General features: G+C 44.0%; 1 protein-coding gene across 1 annotated transcript in view; it reads right to left on the bottom strand.

Moving 5' to 3' along the window:
* The window catches only part of siah2l (seven in absentia homolog 2 (Drosophila)-like), a 49,032-nt gene extending 30,990 nt beyond the window's left edge, over positions 1-18,042 (bottom strand). Inside the window, exon 1 of the mRNA XM_075486929.1 lies at positions 17,516-18,042. Within this exon, the coding sequence (XP_075343044.1) occupies positions 17,516-17,983 (468 nt within the window). The 5' untranslated portion in view covers positions 17,984-18,042. The remainder of the gene's footprint in view (positions 1-17,515) is intronic.
* Between the last annotated feature and the right edge of the window lie 1,432 nt (positions 18,043-19,474).

Raw genomic sequence — 19,474 nt, 5'->3', positions numbered from 1 at the left:
AGGCTGGACCCTCTCGGTGCTGTGGTGGAGCAACGGATGAGGAGGAAGTTAGATTTTGTGATGGAGAATAATAAACATCCTCTCCACAGCATCCTGACAGGACAGAGGAGCAGCTGCAGTGAGAGGCTCATCTCTCTGCGCTGCAGGACTGAGAGGTTCAGAAGGTCCTTTGTTCCCACAGCCATAAGGCTTTATAACAGTGACTGCTGAGTTCTTCTCAAATTGATTGATTGATTTTTATTTATTTGTTTATTTTGCCATTTAGTCATTTATTATTATTTAGTTAGTAGTAGTATTATTATTGTTGTTTTATTGTTGTTAATTCAATCATTGTAAATATTTTAAAAAAATGTTGAGCTACACGACAAATTTGAATTTCCCCCATTGGGGGATAAATAAAGTATTTTTCTATTCTATTCTTCTATTCTGAAAAGAGCAAAAGTAAGAAAATCTCTTAATAGAGTGAAGTGATTTGTCCCATCCGGCTCTCCGTAAATAACCAGACAGTCAGCAGGACAAACAGTCAGCAGGTGGTCAGCAGCTGTTCAGACAGACTACAGAGCCTCGGGGGGATCATATAGCAGCGAGATTAAGGGTCCGTGGACAGCACATCCCACCATGTTTGGTTCCATGAAATCACATGATTCACCCCCAAGGACACTCGGCTGCAGCCCACTTTAGTCTGAGTCCTCTGATTAACTGCGAGAGGGTCATCACACGGCACCGTTATTTTGTTTAAGGGGAGTTTGGAATGCTTTAAAAAACCTGCTGAACCACAAATCAGTTTGTCCTTTTTACAGCAAATTATCCAAAAAAGAAGCAGACAAAATGAAAAGGTCACAAAGTTCTGATACAAGGGTTTGATTTTCTGTAAAACAGATCACTCTGGTTAAAGAGATACAGATAAAGTCCAGCAGCATGTGATCATTTACTTTCCTGATGGAGTCCTGACCTCCTCTCACCAGCTCAGTGGGCAGGAAACAGACAAGATAATTCGGTAAATAAAATAAAAATAAAACGGTAATATACCGTAAAAATGAACAAACTGACCAACAGTCGGAAATAAAACGGTCAAATACCGTAAAAATGAACACAAACTGACCAACAGCCAGAAATAAAACGGTCAAATAGCGTAAAAATGAACAAAACTGACCAACAGCCGGAAATAAAACGGTCAAATAGCGTAAAAATGAACACAAACTGACCAACAGCCGGAAATAAAACGGTCAAATACCGTAAAAATGAACACAAACTGACCAACAGATGGAAATAAAACGGTCAAATACCGTAAAAATGAACACAAACTGACCAACAGACAGAAATAAAACGGTCAAATACCGTAAAAATGAACACAAACTGACCAACAGACAGAAATAAAACGGTCAAATACCGTAAAAATGAACACAAACTGACCAACGGCCAGATATAAAACGGTCAAATACCGTAAAAATGAACACAAACTGACCAACAGCCGGAAATAAAAACGGTCAAATATATTATATAATATAATATATAATAAAAATGATCTAATTCAGATCTAATCAGCATCTTTATGATCACTGGATACTCCTGTTTCATGTCACCGTGAACCGATTTAAGGCTGCAGCTGACGATCATCTCCGTTATCGATTAATCCGACAGTTATTCAACCAACAATAATCATTTTCCATGATATTCACCATGAAGTTTCCTGTAAAAGATGAATAAAGAAAGTTTCATCAATTCAAAGCTTGAATTAGAAACACGTTATGAGGCTTTTAAGCCTTAAAAACACAAATAAATCTAAGTCACCGATCAATAACATTCATGATGAACTGATCAAATAATTCTCTAAAAGCTTTAAGATTCATGAAAAACAAAAACAATCGTTCGGCACAACACAGCTGAGTCAACTAACAGATTCATCTCATTGATAAGGTCGATCAACAGCTGATCAAAGGCTGAAGTCATTGATTGACACAGAGAGCTAAAACATCTAAGAGGGTAAAGAAACCACGAACGATCAATAACCAATCACCACACACTCGTACCCGCTCTTGCCTAATGAATCTGAAGCCGTAATGCAGCTGAATCTCTCTCTCTCTCTCTCTCTCTCTCTCTCACTCACTGCAGCAGCAGCAGAAGAAAAAAGAAAAAAATGAATAAAACGTTTCTCTTCTGTGGTGGAAAAACAGCGAAGAGCTCAAAGAAATGCTCAGAGCCGCAGCGCAGAGCCCGTCAGCTGTGTGGCATCCGTCCGTGTGACTGAATACCAGCCGTGCCCACACACACACACACACACACACACACACACACACACACACACACACACACACACACACACACACACACACACACACACACACACACACACAGTTAACGTGCGCTCTCCTTCTGCCTGAGCGCAGGAACGTGCGTCCTCAGAATGAAGCGGCAGTACCTGCAGCTCCCACAGAGGACAGGGGCGGGGACAAAGAAGCCCGATGGAAGCAAAGAGGGAGTAAACCCAGAGCGACCCTCCTCCCCACAGCATCAGTCAGCAGCCTCAACACATCCCTTCTGGTTTTCAGCCGCTGTGGGGACCATCAGGGCAGGGGTGGAGCAGTGATTTTAAATGTGGGGGTGTTCCAGGGGGGGCACATGAGCGCCACATCAAGCCCATAGACACGACGCTGAAGTTGGCAATCGATTCGCAAATTAAATGGATGGGCATAAAGGGCCATTTCACTGCATTTTTTGCATTCTGATCGCCCTAAGCTAGGTCCTGTATGGAAACTACAATAGTTACACTGCTCAAATCTGGATAGAATTATTCTAAAGAGGGTACAGAGTCTTTAAAACACATTTTATGATTTGTTAAAACTTTATTTGGTCATTGAAAATTCAAAAAGGTGAAATCATCTTGCTATAAAAGTGGGGGTGTCGAAACACCCCCATCCCCCACGGGTGCGACGCCCATGCATCAGGGGTTCACCGGGTGTGTTTGAACTGGAGCTAAAACTTATGTTCAGGGTCTAAAAGATGGCGGAGATAAAAGATCCACTTTCAGATCTTTAAAACCAACTCAGGACGGAGCTTTGTTCTCTGAAAACAAAGAGTTCCTGAAGCATGTTTCTGAGCTGGTTTTGGATGCTGCTGGAAGAAGTGCGGAAAACAAGTGTTTTTACTAGAGATGGGACCAAGTCACACATGTGCAAGTCTCAAGTAAGTTCCAAGTCTTAGCTTTCAAGTAAGTCTCAAGTCTTAGCTTTCAAGTAAGTCTCAAGTCTTAGCTTTCAAGTAAGTCTCAAGTCTTAGCTTTCAAGTAAGTCTCAAGTCTTAGCTTTCAAGTAAGTCTCAAGTCTTAGCTTTCAAGTCTCAAGTAAGTCCCAAGTCTTAGCTTTCAAGTAAGTCTCAAGTCTTAGCTTTCAAGTCTCAAGTAAGTGTCAAGTCTTAGCTTTCAAGTAAGTCCCAAGTCTTAGCTTTCAAGTAAGTCTCAAATCTTAGCTTTCAAGTAAGTCTCAAGTCTTAGCTTTCAAGTAAGTCTCAAGTCTTAGCTTTCAAGTAAGTCTCAAGTCTTAGCTTTCAGGTAAGTCTCAAGTCTTAGCTTTCAAGTCTCAAGTAAGTCCCAAGTCTTAGCTTTCAAGTAAGTCTCAAGTTTTAGCTTTCAAGTCTCAAGTAAGTCCCAAGTCTTAGCTTTCAAGTAAGTCTCAAGTCTTAGCTTTCAAGTCTCAAGTAAGTCCCAAGTCTTAGCTTTCAAGTAAGTCTCAAGTCTTAGCTTTCAAGTCTCAAGTAAGTCTCAAGTCTTAGCTTTCAAGTCTCAAGTAAGTCTCAAGTCTTAGCTTTCAAGTAAGTCTCAAGTCTTAGCTTTCAAGTCTCAAGTAAGTCTCAAGTCTTAGCTTTCAAGTCTCAAGTTAGTCTCAAGTCTTAGCTTTCAAGTCTCAAGTTATTCTCAAGTCTTAGCTTTCAAGTCTCAAGTTAGTCTCAAGTCTTAGCTTTCAAGTCTCAAGTAAGTCTCAAGTCTTAGCTTTCAAGTAAGTCTCAAGTCTTAGCTTCCAAGTCTCAAGTCCCAAGTCTTAGCTTTCAAGTCTCAAGTAAGTCTCAAGTCTTAGCTTTCAAGTCTCAAGTAAGTCCCAAGTCTTAGCTTTCAAGTCTCAAGTAAGTCCCAAGTATTAGCTTTCAAGTCTCAAGTAAGTCTCAAGTCTTAGCTTTCAAGTCTCAAGTAAGTCTCAAGTCTTAGCTTCCAAGTCTCAAGTCCCAAGTCTTAGCTTTCAAGTCTCAAGTAAGTCCCAAGTCTTAGCTTTCAAATCTCAAGTAAGTCCCAAGTATTAGCTTTCAAGTCTCAAGTCTCAAGTCTTAGCTTTCAAGTCTCAAGTAAGTTCAAGTCTTAGCTTTCAAGTCTCAAGTCTCAAGTCTTAGCTTTCAAGTCTCAAGTAAGTCTCAAGTCTTAGCTTTCAAGTAAGTCTCAAGTCTTAGCTTTCAAGTAAGTCTCAAGTCTTAGCTTTCAAGTCTCAAGTAAGTCTCAAGTCTTAGCTTTCAAGTCTCAAGTTAGTCTCAAGTCTTAGCTTTCAAGTCTCAAGTTATTCTCAAGTCTTAGCTTTCAAGTCTCAAGTTAGTCTCAAGTCTTAGCTTTCAAGTCTCAAGTAAGTCTCAAGTAAGTCTCAAGTCTTAGCTTTCAAGTAAGTCTCAAGTCTTAGCTTCCAAGTCTCAAGTCCCAAGTCTTAGCTTTCAAGTCTCAAGTAAGTCTCAAGTCTTAGCTTTCAACTCTCAAGTAAGTCCCAAGTCTTAGCTTTCAAGTCTCAAGTAAGTCCCAAGTATTAGCTTTCAAGTCTCAAGTAAGTCTCAAGTCTTAGCTTTCAAGTCTCAAGTAAGTCTCAAGTCTTAGCTTTCAAATCTCAAGTAAGTCTCAAGTCTTAGCTTTCAAGTCTCAAGTTAGTCTCAAGTCTTAGCTTTCAAGTCTCAAGTAAGTCTCAAGTCTTAGCTTTCAAGTAAGTCTCAAGTCTTAGCTTTCAAGTCTCAAGTAATTCCCAAGTCTTAGCTTTCAAGTCTCAAGTAAGTCTCAAGTCTTAGCTTTCAAGTAAGTCTCAAGTGTTAGCTTTCAAGTCTCAAGTAAGTCCCAAGTCTTAGCTTTCAAGTCTCAAGTAAGTCCCAAATCTTAGCTTTCAAGTCTCAAGTCTTAGCTTTCAAGTCTCAAGTAAGTCTCAAGTCGTAGCTTTCAAGTCTCAAGTAAGTCCCAAGTCTTAGCTTTCAAGTCTCAAGTAAGTCCCAAGTCTTAGCTTTCAAGTCTCAAGTCTTAGCTTTCAAGTAAGTCTCAAGTCTAGCTTTCAAGTCTCAAGTAAGTCCCAAATATTTTTTTCTTGGGCAAGTCAAGTCAAGTCCTGTAACAGGTCAAGTCAAGTCAAAGTTAAGTCACCTTATTATTGCATTTTTACCTACAGAATCTGATCATAATAAAGTGAAAAGACAAGATATAAGTAACTGTCAGTAAACATCATTGACCAACGTGTCCAACCTGTCCACCCCGTATCATATCAAGCTAACGTTAGCTAACTACCGACTAGGTTAACAGGATAATATTAGCTAATTCGACAAGCACTTACTGGTCAGAATGGATCTTTAAATGACGAACAAAGTTGGAAGTTACATGCACATATCTTGCACTGTGCTGTTCGTCTTTTGCCGTCAAAATATTAATTACGAAAGCCGAAGACAATGATTCTCGGTCCCGCTGCCATGTTGATGCATATCTGATATGAGTTTATTCTCTCCAATAAACACGTAAGGTATGTAGAGAGTGCATGACTGATTGACAGGATAGGGATCCAATCATGACGGCATTCTCAGCCTGCGCTCCTACCGGGTAATCAATATTATTTTTTTAATTATTAATTTTATATTCAAACTGAAAACATGAACTGAATAACTCTCAAGTCATTCAAGTCATCGTGTCTCAAGTCAAGTCAGGTGCAGAGTCTTTAACTTCAAAGTCCGAGTCGAGTCTCAAGTCTTTTATTTTTTGTCAAGTCAAGTCACAAGTCATCAAAACAGCGACTCGAGTCGACTCGAGTCCAAGTCACAGTAGCCCCTTTCACACTGCGACCCGCTATCTTAGCGGGTCCAAATTGCACCTTCGACCCGCGTCGAGCAATGTGAACGCTTGGCGTGTTAGGTGACCCGTGTCGCCTGAAGCCGAGTTCAGGGGGCGTTGCCTAGTGGCAGAGCCTCACACGAAACACATAAAATGCTGGGCATGTACAATGACGTAGGCACAAGCCATGCGTCGGAGGTAGGGTTAAATACACCTTGAGGACTCGTTTTTGCAATTGTATATGCAGTTCATGGAGATGTTATTTTACGGGGTGTGGATGGTTACAACGTGGGATGCCGCCGAAGAACATATGCGGAGAATACAAGAGCACTATAGTCCCCGAAATGTGGCGGTTAATAACGTCCTCTGCTCGGAGGCTGAGGAGCTCGCGGACCTCCTTGTCTCCCCAGTTGGCCATATTAAAAAATGTCTCGAACTTGATGTAGGCTAAAACAGAGTAAAACTTGTCCTCACCTGTCGCTGTTGTTCTGAATCAGCTGTCCATTCTGTCTTTTAAACTCCTCACGTCACGCCACGCCCACGTCCGACCCGCGTCGATTGCGTTCACACCAAACTCGGCAAAAAGACTAGGGTCCGACGCGGGTCGAAAGGCAAGTCGAGTTGACGCGGCAGCCCGGGTCGGCAGTGTGAACGCAACAGCGGACACGCTAAATTCGCGGATTAAACGCGGGTTATTCGGCAGTGTGAAAGGGGCTAGAGACTCGAGTCCCCATCTCTGTTTTTTACATCTGTTAGGATGCGTAACCATGGCAATGGGAAAGTTGCAGCCTTACTGAGATTTCCAAAAGCCCAAGTAACGCCAGGAGAAAGACGAGAGTAGGAGAGGAGTCGAAGAGAAGACGTCCAGGATGCAGAGCAGGAGCAAAATGGAGGAAAAGGAGGAGGAAGTTTAAACCATTTCTTCCCCTGATCATCAGGGGGAATGCGAGATCACTGGTGGATAAAATGGACGAGCTTGGAGCCCTGATGAGGACAGGAACAGCTCTAACAGCTCTCTGTTCATCTCCAAGACTATCCGGGCAGACAGAGACTGCAGAGAGAGCGGTAACAGGAAAGGAGGAGGATCACAAGCTGGTTAACAACAGATGCTGTAATCCTGGACCTGGCTGCAGGAACAGCTCAATTTACCTTCAGGGATTAATAAAGTTTTATTTATGAACTGAATTCAATAAACGGACGGTGTTGGTCCAGACAGAACGCAGAGGTCCATCCAACCTCAGAGACGACTGGATACGATTCAGAGGTAATGGAAACAGATTGTTAACAGCCAAGCTTAAAATGATGGAACCACCAGCTGTTTCTGGCACCGACTCCGGCACGTTGAATTAAGGGTTGACGCTCAGCACGCCCGATGTTTTAGGGCGCTACATCCTCACAGTGATGCAGACCAATCACATCGCATCACAACTGATAAACGCCAGATACACCTACCCCTGCTGCCACTTCACAGGTTGGATTTTTCTCAACTTTCCACTGGAAGCAAAGCCATTTCACAAGCTACAATGGTAAACATGCGTGTGATATACCTTTTAATGGTGTATCAGTGTACAGATTGACACCAAACTGCTGAAAACTTCAACAAACCGGTGGAGGGGATCATTAGAACTACAGTGAACACTCGTTTTTCGCGGGGGTTACGTTCCAAAAAGAACCCGTGATAGGCGAAATCCGTGAAGTAGAAACCTTTTTTTTTTTTTACAATTATTATACAATGAAATACTGCATAATGCATTGAAACCAAAGAACAAAACCGTTTTACAGGCCCAAGCATTTGTTTAACAAATAAAAGTACTGTATAAACGTTGTTTTGTTTTTTTTACAAATAACTACTGTACTGTAAAATAATCATTTTCATCATCAATACGAACTGAAGGCTTCAAATTGCGGAGATCAGCACCGCCCCACCGCGACCCGAGTCATTGGATTAGAACGGGAGAAAATGAAAAATGATTTTGAAAAAAAATACAAAGTACAGTGGGACAAATAGTGACTCGCGTGTATTTCACTGCTCTTCTGACTGAGCCGCTGCATCCTGACTCCGCTCTGTCGCGTTTTTTTCTTCTAAAGCCTGCGGTGCAGGTGTGTTTTTTCGAGAGAAGAACATAGTTATCGGTAGTTGTTGTCGCTCTTTTTTCTTCTGGGCAAAAAGATTTATATATACCGACATGCCACCATCGATTATGTTTGAGAACTGTAATGAACGTGTACGTGTATATTTTAAACCGCAACGTTATTGACACACAGGTAAAGTAGAAGCGGAGAGACTGTTTAGCCAATCAGAATGCAGAACACAATGCACGATGCAAATCCGTGAAGCAGTGAGACCGTGAAAGATGAACCGCGTTATAGCGAGGGTTCACTGTACATCCATCTGCTGTATTCAAGCTGTGGCTCCAGCTTCTCAAACTGGAATATTTGCTGCTGTTCCAACCAACAGGCTGACATCCGGTGTTGGCATCTCTGCCCGCCTCACAGGAGCCCCGAATCAGTCCGGACCACCAACATACGCCTCCAGAGTCATGGCGGAGGAACGTCCAAAACACGTACAGATGCAGCAAGCTTGAGAGCGAGGGCAGCGTCGGGTCGGCGCCCTGTGGGACGCCACCAACACCGCTGGCTGCAGGTCGGCACCCTGTGGGATGCCACCAACACCGCTGACTGCAGGTCGGCGCCCTGTGGGACGCCACCAACACCGCTGGCTGCAGGTCGGCGCCCTGTGGGACGCCACCAACACCGCTGGCGGCAGGTCGGCGCCCTGTGGGACACCACCACCGCTGGCTGCAGGTCGGCGCCCTGTGGGACGCCACCAACACTGCTGGCCCTATTTTCTCTCCCTTCGTATCACTGCCTGCTGTGCAGACCGAGCATTCCCCTGCTTCAGAGCAGCAAACACCGTAACAGGCGCGGCTGTCGGCAGGCGGCAGCAGGCAGTGATACGAAGGGAGAGAAAATACGGCCAAGAGATTGTGAGGTCTGACTTTTTCCTGGAGAACGATTTTGTGATGCAAATGTATTACTCTTTTGAACGCATATTGTTTTGAGAAGCAAAACGCTTTATTTTTTAAACCCCAGCCAACTAGCCAGACTACCTTCATCAACACCCAAACGAGGCTGGAACTCGGCTCACAGGACCCAGCAGGGAGTAAGAAAATGTTCATAAATGATGTTGCTGATATGGGATGTCATACAGCTTCATGTCAAAAGAGGTGAACTGACACTTCCGGGTCATGGCGGACGCGGAGTAAACGCTTCATCCCCGCTCTCCCACACTCCTTTTCAATTATAACTTTTTTCAAGTCCTCTCTCCGCCTCTTACTGTCGGAAGCAACACTGCAGTGAGACTACAACACCAAGACACGCTTTAAAATGACAAGTAAGAACGCAAAACAGAGCAAAAAAGAATCTACGCCGCCCATTGCTCCGGCGGCTAACGAGCTTAGCATGGACGCGCTAACAAGCCTCCTAAATTGCCACAAGGCCGAGCTAGCTTCAGAGTTTAGGATATCCTTTTCAGCGCTGGAAGCCAAAATAGACCTCGTCCAAACCACCGTGTCCAGTCACGGCCAACGCATCGCCTCTCTGGAGACTAACGCGGACTCGGTGGATGGTCGCTTGCTTAGCCTGGAGGCTACGTGTGCTGAGCTAACCGCGGTTAGCGAGAAGCTAAAAGCCAAGACAGCCGACCTGGAGGCACGTAGCCGCCGCAATAATGTTCGCATTGTAGGACTTGCTGAGTCGATTGAAGGCCCACGACCAACTGACTTTTTTTCTGCACTGCTGTGCCAACTTATGGGCGAGGAAATACTACCGAAGCCGCCCGTGCTTGATCGAGCACACAGGTCTCTGGCCCCAAAACCTAAACAGGGTGAGAGGCCGCGGTCCGTCATTGTCCGGTTCCATGACTACCAAACTAAGGAAAAGGTTCTCCGTGATGCCCGCAGGAGGAGGTCCGACCTACAATATCTAGGGAACCCTGTGGCTCTCTACGAGGACTTCGCCCCCGAGGTGATGGCGCAACGGGCTGTGTACCGAGAAGTCATGGCCCTCCTCTACAAACGCGGCTTGAGACCCAGTCTCCGCTACCCGGCAAAGCTGTTCATCACCGCGACCAGCGGGGAAAAGATCCTACTTTCGTCGGTTGAAAAGGCTAAAGAATACCTTTCCAGTGGGGACACTTAAAATGATTCTCGATCGCACGGTAACAGTGGCCGGCTAGCTGGCCGTTTGCCTTTTGTTGTCGTTATCAGTGAACTATAGAAATTGTGGACTGTGTACTGCTAATGGCGTGAATACTTCACAAGCAACGGGTAGCTTGTTCTGCCTAAGGACTAAATGTTTACATATAGTTAACCCCCCTTCAACTGAACAGCTTTATACTGTGTAGGAGGCAATAGTTGTACTCTATGTTCAGGTCTGTTCATGTTGTTTTTTACAGGGAAGCTAAAAACAGTAGATATTCGTGGAGGCACACTTTCACTCCTTGATCTTTGCTTCTACTGTAAGGTTAATGTCCTTTTTTATAGTTGAGAGAGATTACTAAGTAATGGAGTAACACAATACCTCTTTTCTTTATTTGCTTATCTCTCTTTACATTCTGGGTTGATTTTGGTTTGTGCAGCCCTACCACTATATACTGTGTGTATGTGTATCATTATCCAGTGGGACTGTTTTACAAGAAGGTGTTATAAGTCCTCCTGGTTTAAGGCCTGGTTAATTAGGCCCAAGTTTGGACAAAATGGTTTATATTCTGTCTCTGATGAGGCTCTCTTATTTTTCTAAACTGGAGAGAGGTTGAATAATATTTCCTTGTACTGGGAATGGGGTTGTTTGGAGCAAGATCCGCATTGTATCTGAGGAGATACTCAGGGTTTGTATTCCTACGAGGATTGGGATTTTTTCGTGTAAGTTTTGTAATTTGGTATGCATGCGTGTGTGTGTGTGTATTTTTTTATTTTTTTTTTGCTTTGTTCTCCCCCCCCCCCCAGGCTCAGCAGTTAATAGTGGGACCAAGGAAAGCCGATGAATGGTAGGAGCATCCGCTTCATCTCCTGGAATGTCAAGGGGATGAATAACAATGTTAAAGCCAATAAGGTAATATCACACTTACAGGAACTTAAGGGAGATGTACTTTTCCTGCAAGAGACACACTTGCGCAAATTGGAGTTTTCACGCATTAAGAAACCCTGGATGAGTCACCTTTTTCACTCAAGGTTCTCAGAGAGGGCTAGGGGTGCAGCCATTATCGTACACAAAGACGTGGCTTTTGAACCGTCCTCTGTTGTTTCCGACACAAATGGTCGGTATGTCATGGTACTGGGCAAATTGCAGAACATTCCTGTGGTCCTGGCCTCAATATACGCTCCAACCTGGGACGATGATAAATTTATGTCCAAGATTTTTTCTAACATCCCAAACGCTGCAGAACATCACATAATAATTGGAGGTGATTTTAACCAGGTCCAAGACCCTGATCTTGATAGATCATCCAATAAACAATCTAGTCTGTCTAAGGCGGCCCACATGTTAAAGTTTCACGCAGACCAACTAGGCCTATCTGATCCGTGGAGAACTATGCATCCTTATACGAAAGCTTTCTCTTCTTTTTCCCCACACGTCCATAGGTCCTACTCTCGGATCGACTTCTTCCTACTCGACAACAGATTGTTAGACAATATACAGTCGTGTGAGTACCACAGCATAGTAATTTCCGATCACTCCCCTGTCTCTTTAAACATTAAACTTTCTCGGGGCAAATTACCTACCAAACCCTGGAGATTTAATTCACACTTATTATCTGAACCGAAGTTCAAGGACTTTCTAATCAATCAGATCCAATTTTTCTTCGACACGAATGACACACCGGATATTGGTAGTGACATACTATAGGAGTCCCTCAAGGCTTACTTGCGTGGTCAAATTATCTCCTTCATCTCGGGCTTTAGGAAGTCGGAGCGCTCCAAACTGAAACAAATATCAGACGAAAGACAAAGGTTAGATGCCCAATACTCTGTCGACCCCTCTGATGTCCTGTACAAAAAACGAGTACAGCTCCAATCTCAGTATAACCTGTTAACCTCCGGCCAGATTGAGAAACAACTTTTACACACCAAGCAACGTTTTTTCGAGCAAGGTGATAAGGCAGGCAAACTCCTAGCATACCAAGCACGAACTGAGGCTGCATCCAGACTTATACCTAGGATTAGGTTAGCTTCTGGCGACATCACATCCAATCCTACCACTATTAATGATGCATTTGTTGACTATTACTCTAATTTGTATTCCTCTGAAACCTCTCCGTGTCATTGGGATGGCCCAAACCCCCTTAACCTGCTCACGTATCCTCAGATTGACCCAACGGCTGCTACTGGGCTAGGTGCTCCAATTACGATCTCTGAGGTGAAGGATGCGATAAGTTCTCTACAGAGTAATAAATCGCCAGGACCCGATGGTTTTACCACAGAATTTTATAAGACCTATTCCGCAACTCTTGCCCCGAGACTAGTTAAGGTTTTTAATGATGCCTGGGTAAAGGGTCTGTTACCACCCACAATGTCAGAGGCTTCTATCACACTGTTATTAAAAAAGGACAAAGATCCACTTCTTTGTAGTAGCTATAGACCGATTTCCCTCCTGAACGTAGATTTCAAAATACTAGCGAAAGTTCTGGCTGGCCGTCTCCAGAGAGTCATATCGTCTTTAGTCAATCCTGACCAGACTGGCTTCATCTCAGGAAGGCATTCATCTTCAAACACACGTAGGTTACTTAATATCCTTTACTCTCCCTCCACGGACTCTCCAGAACTTGTTTTGTCCCTAGACGCAGAAAAAGCGTTCGACCGTGTAGAATGGAGATACCTTTTCTATGTTCTTAATAAATTTGGACTTAGCCCGGACTTTGTGGAATGGATAAAACTCCTCTATGCTTCTCCCTTAGCCTCTGTCGGTACTAATGGTATCAAATCACATCTATTCCCCCTGCAGAGAGGCACTTGGCAGGGCTGTCCTCTCTCCCCGCTATTGTTTGCCTTGGCAGTCGAACCCCTGGCTATTTGGTTGCGGAGTGAGAATGGGTTCGAGGGTATTATACGCCACGGACAGCTTCACAAAATTTCCTTTTATGCTGACGTTCTCTTATTGTATATATCCAACACTGCCTCCAGTCTCCCTATAATTTTAGATATTTTTGAGAAATTTGGGAAGTACTCTGGTTACAAACTTAATTTGGGGAAAAGCGATTACATACCAATTAATTCTGCCGCTGACCTCCTCCCTCACGGTTTCCCTCCCTTTAGGAAGGCAACAAATGGTCTTAAGTACCTTGGAATCCAAGTGACAGGATCATTTTCTGAACTGTTTGCCAAAAATTACAACCCTTTACTCGAGCGTTGTAAGCTTGACCTTGCCAGATGGTCTTCTCTCCCACTCTCTCTGATCGGGCGGGTCAACCTGATAAAAATGTCGCTACTTCCAAAGTTTCTCTACCTTTTCCAACATATACCTGTTTTCATAAGGAAAACTTTCTTTTCCAACCTTGATCAGCTGATTGGTTCCTTTCTCTGGGGCAGTAAACAGGCTCGAATTGCTCGAACGGCTCTCCGGCTTCCTAAATCCCTAGGAGGACTAGCGCTCCCAAATTTCCGTTACTATTACTGGGCTTGTAATATCAGCAAACTTCTCTTCTGGAACACTAGTAAGGCAATACCCGAATGTCCGCAGTGGGCTTTGTTGGAAACCTCCTCACGTTTTTGCCTTTGGTCTGTGGTGTGCTCCCAACTACCACTGTTAGTCAAACGAGTTAGCCCTAATCCAATTGTAACGAATACGCTGATGATTTGGAATCAGTTCAGGAAAGCTTTTGGCCTCCACATTCAGTCAGGTCAATCTCCAATTTTTCGAAATCACCTTTTTGCCCCCTCATGCTCTGACCCAGCCTTTCGTACCTGGTCTGAGAGGAGCCTTGCGACGCTTAATGACCTTTTTATTGATGGTGTCTTCTCCTCGTTCACTGACTTGGCAGCAAAGTTTAATCTTCCTAACACTCACCTTTTTCGATTTTTTCAAATAAGACATTTTGTGAAATCTTGCTTCCCCCAGTTTCCTAGCAGTCCCCCCGACTCTCTTATAGACCAATTTTTAACCCTCAACGCCAGGAAGAAAGGACTTATAGGGATCACATATAAACAAATTTTCACGCTATCCCCAAATCATCTAATCTCTCTAAGAGCTGCTTGGGGTCAGGACCTTGGAGCTCCCTTAAGCGACGAGCAATGGGAGGAGATATTGAATAATGTTCACTCGTCCTCTATTTGTGCGAGGCATAAAATGTAAAATTCTGCATAGAGCTTATCTCACTAATGCCAAGCTAGCCAAGATCTACCCTGATAGAGCAGACACATGCAACAGATGTAGACAGGCTCCTGCTGATCTTGTTCACATGTTTCTATCTTGCCCTAAGTTATCTGAATTTTGGGCAGCAATATTTGAAACACTTAGTAAAGTAACAGGCCAAGTCATACTGTTCGAACACCTCACTGCCCTCTTTGGATTGTACTCCCCACCTAATGTGCCTAAGTCCACACGAAAAATCATTGTATTCACCACTTTACTTGCTCGAAGACTCATTCTCTTAAAATGGTCTCACTCTTCCCCCCCAACTCACAATAAATGGATTCAGGATATATTGCAGTACATTACACTAGAGAAGATTAGGCTTTCTTTAAAAGGGTCCTCAGGCAGTTTCTTTAAGATATGGCAGCCCTTCATCACATACATTGACTCTCTGACGATTGTTGCAGAAATCAACTGAGCCCCCCCCCCCTGTGTTTTTTGTTTTGTTATTTATTTATTTATTCATTCATTTTTTCTTACCTGCTTGTTTGTAATCATGCTCCATTATGTAACTATTGTGTATCTATATTTCTCCTTAGTATCATGGTTAATTATTATTTTTTGATTCCTTTATAATCCGTGTTTGTACATGTATGCTGTGAGTGTGTATGGATGGAATGTGTGTAGTATAGGGTGGGTGGGCGGGTGGTGAATAGGATCTTAGCCTGCTCTGAACTAGGGGTGGGCGATATGTATCGTTTGCGAAATTATCGTGAATGTTGTTTTGACGATGAGTAATTTTGCAATATCGAGATATAGGCAAAAAAAAAAAAAAAAAACATTTTTTTTTTTTTTTTTCAATCGCCAAAAATCAATAAAGTGCGGCGCCAGTGGTCCTCTGCCCTTACCACGGCGCCACGTCCTGCTTTGAACGCTCTAATTTTTTCAAAGTAAACGCTTCGGACCCCGCGGGACACTCAGCTAAGAGCATCGAGGGGGGCAGGGGCTGGGACAGCGAGAGGCCGGGGCTGGGACAGACGGCAGCTCGCCTCGCGGCGGACCGTCAGCTCGATCCCGAGATCCAACAACGAGCTTTTTAACTGCAGCAACTTTAAGATACGCTATTGGAGCTGGAATTACCGCGGCTGCTGGCAACAGACTTGCCCTTCAATTGATCCTCGTTAAAGGATTTAAAGTGTCCTGTATTGTTATTTTTCGTCACTACCTCCCCGAGTGGGTAATTTGCGCGCCTGCTGCCTTCCTTGGATGTGGTAGCCGTTTCTCAGGCTCCCTCTCCGGAGGGAGAAGTAGCCTGAGAAACGGCTCGAGGTTATCAGTCACCAAAGCGGCCGGGGCACCCCGAGAGGCACCCGCATGGGTTTTGGGTCTGATAAATGCACGCATCCCCGAAGGTCAGCGCTCGTTTTGCATGTATTAGCTCTAGAATTGCCACAGTTATCCAAGTAACGGTAGAGCGATCAAAGGAACCATAACTGATTTAATGAGCCATTCGCAGTTTCACTGTACCGGCGGTGTGTGCTTAGACTTGCATGCTTGTGTTCATTTTATTGTGATCTTAACGGAAGTTTTAATTTTTTTTTTTAAATATCGTCAAAATATCTTTATCGTGAAAATCCTAAAAAATATCGAGATATTTTTTTTTGCCCATATCGCCCACCCCTACTCTGAACCACTGTCTTTTGTAAAAATGTGATCCTGATTGTTGTGTGAAGAAAGAAAAAAACAATAAAGAAAGTTTGGATAAAAAAAAGAGGTGAACTATCCCTTTAACTTTTGTCCTTTATTACCTGAATAAGAACTTGTTTTGTGCAGCTGGGCAGCTCACTGCAGAGGGGCAGGAAGGTGAGGGATATACCTTCTTCTAATCCTGGCTGCCTCACGCACCCTGAAAACGTAACACTACGCAGCAGTAAGCAGCCATTTGTGCAGAGAACGTCAGTCAGGAGCCAACTTTTCCCCGCATGCTTCCACTTTTGAGCCCTGTGGGAACTTAAAGCAGAGGGGAGGGACTACGGAAGCCCAGAGGGGACAGCACCTGCAGCTTCTGGTTCCTTCACGCAAACATCTGGAGCACCAGGTATCGGGGATTCTGACGCAGTTTGCAGGGTTGAGAACATCAAATCGTGAACATGACGGAGTTCCCAGGAAGGTCGCAGTTATTCTGACAAATGGGCTCACTTCCCAAGACGAATAATCACAGATGAAGAGTTTATCCATCAGTGCTGACCTGAATCTGCCCCGAGGGCAGCTCCGAGCTGTGTTCTGCCTCCTGACCCGCCTCCATCAGACCTGCTCCTCTTCAGGTCGGGGTCACGACTCGGCTTTCAGCCACAGTCGATTCAACTTTAATGCATCTGTAATGGAGTCCGAGCGCCTTGTCGACGGTTCTACTCAAACTTGCTTAAATCTATAAGAAGAGGACGTGTTCAAACATGGAGAAGCAGCATTTAGCTGTTATGCTGCAAACAAGTGGAACAAACTGCCAGTGGAGACCAAATGGAGACATTTTTAAATCCAGGTTAAAAACATTTATTTTCTCATGTGTCTATGCATGAAATCTGCACGATATCTTTGAACTTATCTGGACTGTTGCTTGTTTTTAAATTAATTTAAATTATTTTATTTGTTTCTCTTTATATTCTTTTATGCATTTTTAATGCTTCTTCCACTCCCTGCTGCAATGCTTTTATTTGATGTGAAGCACTTTGAATTGTTTTGTACATGAAATGTGCTACAAATAAACTTTGATTTGATTTGATTTGAATCATGAACTGGACCCCTGACACATGCTCAACACCCATTTTTCCTGCTTTTATCACAGACAATGAACACACCTCATGTAGAAGAACTTATATTAAATATTAAACAACAGAATTTAACTGTAAAGATTGAGCTTTCCAGATGTTTTGTGGATAAAACATCATTTGTGCCCGCAGTGACGTCACTCCGACTCTTTCCAAACCAGCACAAACTTCCTTTTTGGTTCCTCTGTGACGTCACCACACTCTCACACACACACACGCGCACACAAGTCTATGTGCGTGCGAAGAAGAAGTTGAGTGCAAAGTGCGCTGAAGTGCGCGGCTGTGCGGGTTTTACCTTGCAGGGGAACGGCAGCGTGGAGGCCACCTTCTCCATGGCCAGGTTCCGGATGCTAGGGGTCAGCGGGCCTCGGCAGGTCGGGCAGCAGCTCAGCTTCTGGCGGCACTGGTTACAGACCAGGTGACCCGACTGGCACTGCAGGATGGGCGGCAGCACGTAGTCGAAGCACACCGGGCACTCGAACAGCGCCGTGAGCTCCGAGGACTGCCCGGGAAGGCTGGCCGTGGGCAGGGACAGGGCGAGCGACGGGGCAGCAGACCCCGACCCGGCCACGGAACTCACACCGGCGGCTACCGCTGCTGCTGCGGCTGCGGCGGCGGCCGAAGCGGCGCCTCCCGATCCGCCGTGCTTTCCCCCACCTGCTTTCCCGCCCCCGAGTCCTCCACCTCCGGCTGAGGACGGACGGCTCATGGCTTCCAGCTGCGGTCCCGGTCCTGTAAGCAGCCGAGCGGGTGGTACCGTCATCTACAGTTTACTACCGGACGTCCCTCCGGGCCCCCGGAGACACAACATGGCGGCTGGCAGTTTGTATCGCCTGCCGCAGGCTCCCATTGGCTGCGTCTTCACAGACTGGCAAGCCGCTGAGCCAATCAGATCACGGAGGCGTGTCGTTACGGACCGCTCTGCTTCAAAGTGAAAGCATAAATAAAGACACCAACATGGCTCTATTACAGTACACCATTACTACTGTTGGTTTTATCCACAAACAACGTACAAAAACACACGTAACACGTTTGTTATAAAAAAGCTTCAAATGTTTATTACATTTTAGAGAATTAGAGAGTAAACTTGTAGTGCTAAAGCACATTTAAACTCAGAAACAGCTGAGCAAAGTGGTGTACAATAAAATATATTTATACAGCCCTTTACAGACAATCCTTACGATGTACCAAAGTGCTTTACAGCAGGTAATAAATAAAGAGAAGAATAAAAACAATAAAAGAACAGTGAAAGCAATAAAATACAACATAATCAAATAATATAAAATCACTAAAATACTACTGGGTATTAAAAACAATTCAATTCAATTAATTTTTATTTATATAGCGCCAAAACTACTTCTAAATAAGTAGTTTTTTTTATAATGAAAACAAGAGAAGAACCAGGGGGGTATTCCTAGAAGCTGGCTTAGCGGAAAGCCTGGCTTATTTCGCTACTTCTGGCTAAATTTAGCGAGAGTTCCGTTCCATAAACGTGGCTTATTTGAACACCCGCTGAGTAACCATGGTAATTTATGCTGCTGAACTAGCCTGGTCCCGGGTAGGCTAAAGTTGAAGCTTAGGTTAGCTGCAACTCAAAGAATGTCCGACCGGCTGAAACAGACTCCCGAAAGAAATGTTCACCTAGAATTCTGCGCTCCCGCAACTCATGTCTTGTCTAAAAAATTAAACAAAAACTGTGGTTATCATATCAGCACTTTCACTGTCTCGAAAAATCAATCAGTCAGTGCCAGTGCAACTAAAGAAACGCAACTATACACACGTATTGAACATGAAATTAAATGAGAGAGAACATGGTATTCATTAAAACTAATCAATACCTAACAAACATCCGATCTACACCCACGTAGGACCAGACTCAGAAAAATGGGGGACAGGTAATAATGACTTTAATAGTGACTTTAATATTCATGTAGATGTTGAAAATGACAGCCTGAATATGAACTTTAATTCTATATTGGACTCTATTGGATTTTCTCAGAGTGTTCACAGACCGACTCACTGCCTTAATCACACCCTTGATCTTGTGCTGACTTATGGCATTGAGAGTGAACAGTTAACAGTGTTCCCTCATAACCCTGTCTTATCTGACCATTTTCTGATAACCTTTGAGTTTACATTACTTGACTATACAGTTTCTGAGAAGAAATTTACGTATAGAAGGTGTTTATCAGAGGATGCTGTAACCAGATTTAAAGAATTAATTCCATCATCCTTTTCTTCACTGCCATGTGCA

The sequence above is a fragment of the Odontesthes bonariensis genome, chromosome 16, assembly GCF_027942865.1.
Source record: "Odontesthes bonariensis isolate fOdoBon6 chromosome 16, fOdoBon6.hap1, whole genome shotgun sequence".
Classification (NCBI taxonomy): domain Eukaryota; kingdom Metazoa; phylum Chordata; class Actinopteri; order Atheriniformes; family Atherinopsidae; genus Odontesthes; species Odontesthes bonariensis.
The sequence above is the reverse complement of the archived record's forward strand: the minus strand, read 5'-3'. Positions and strand labels throughout refer to the sequence as shown.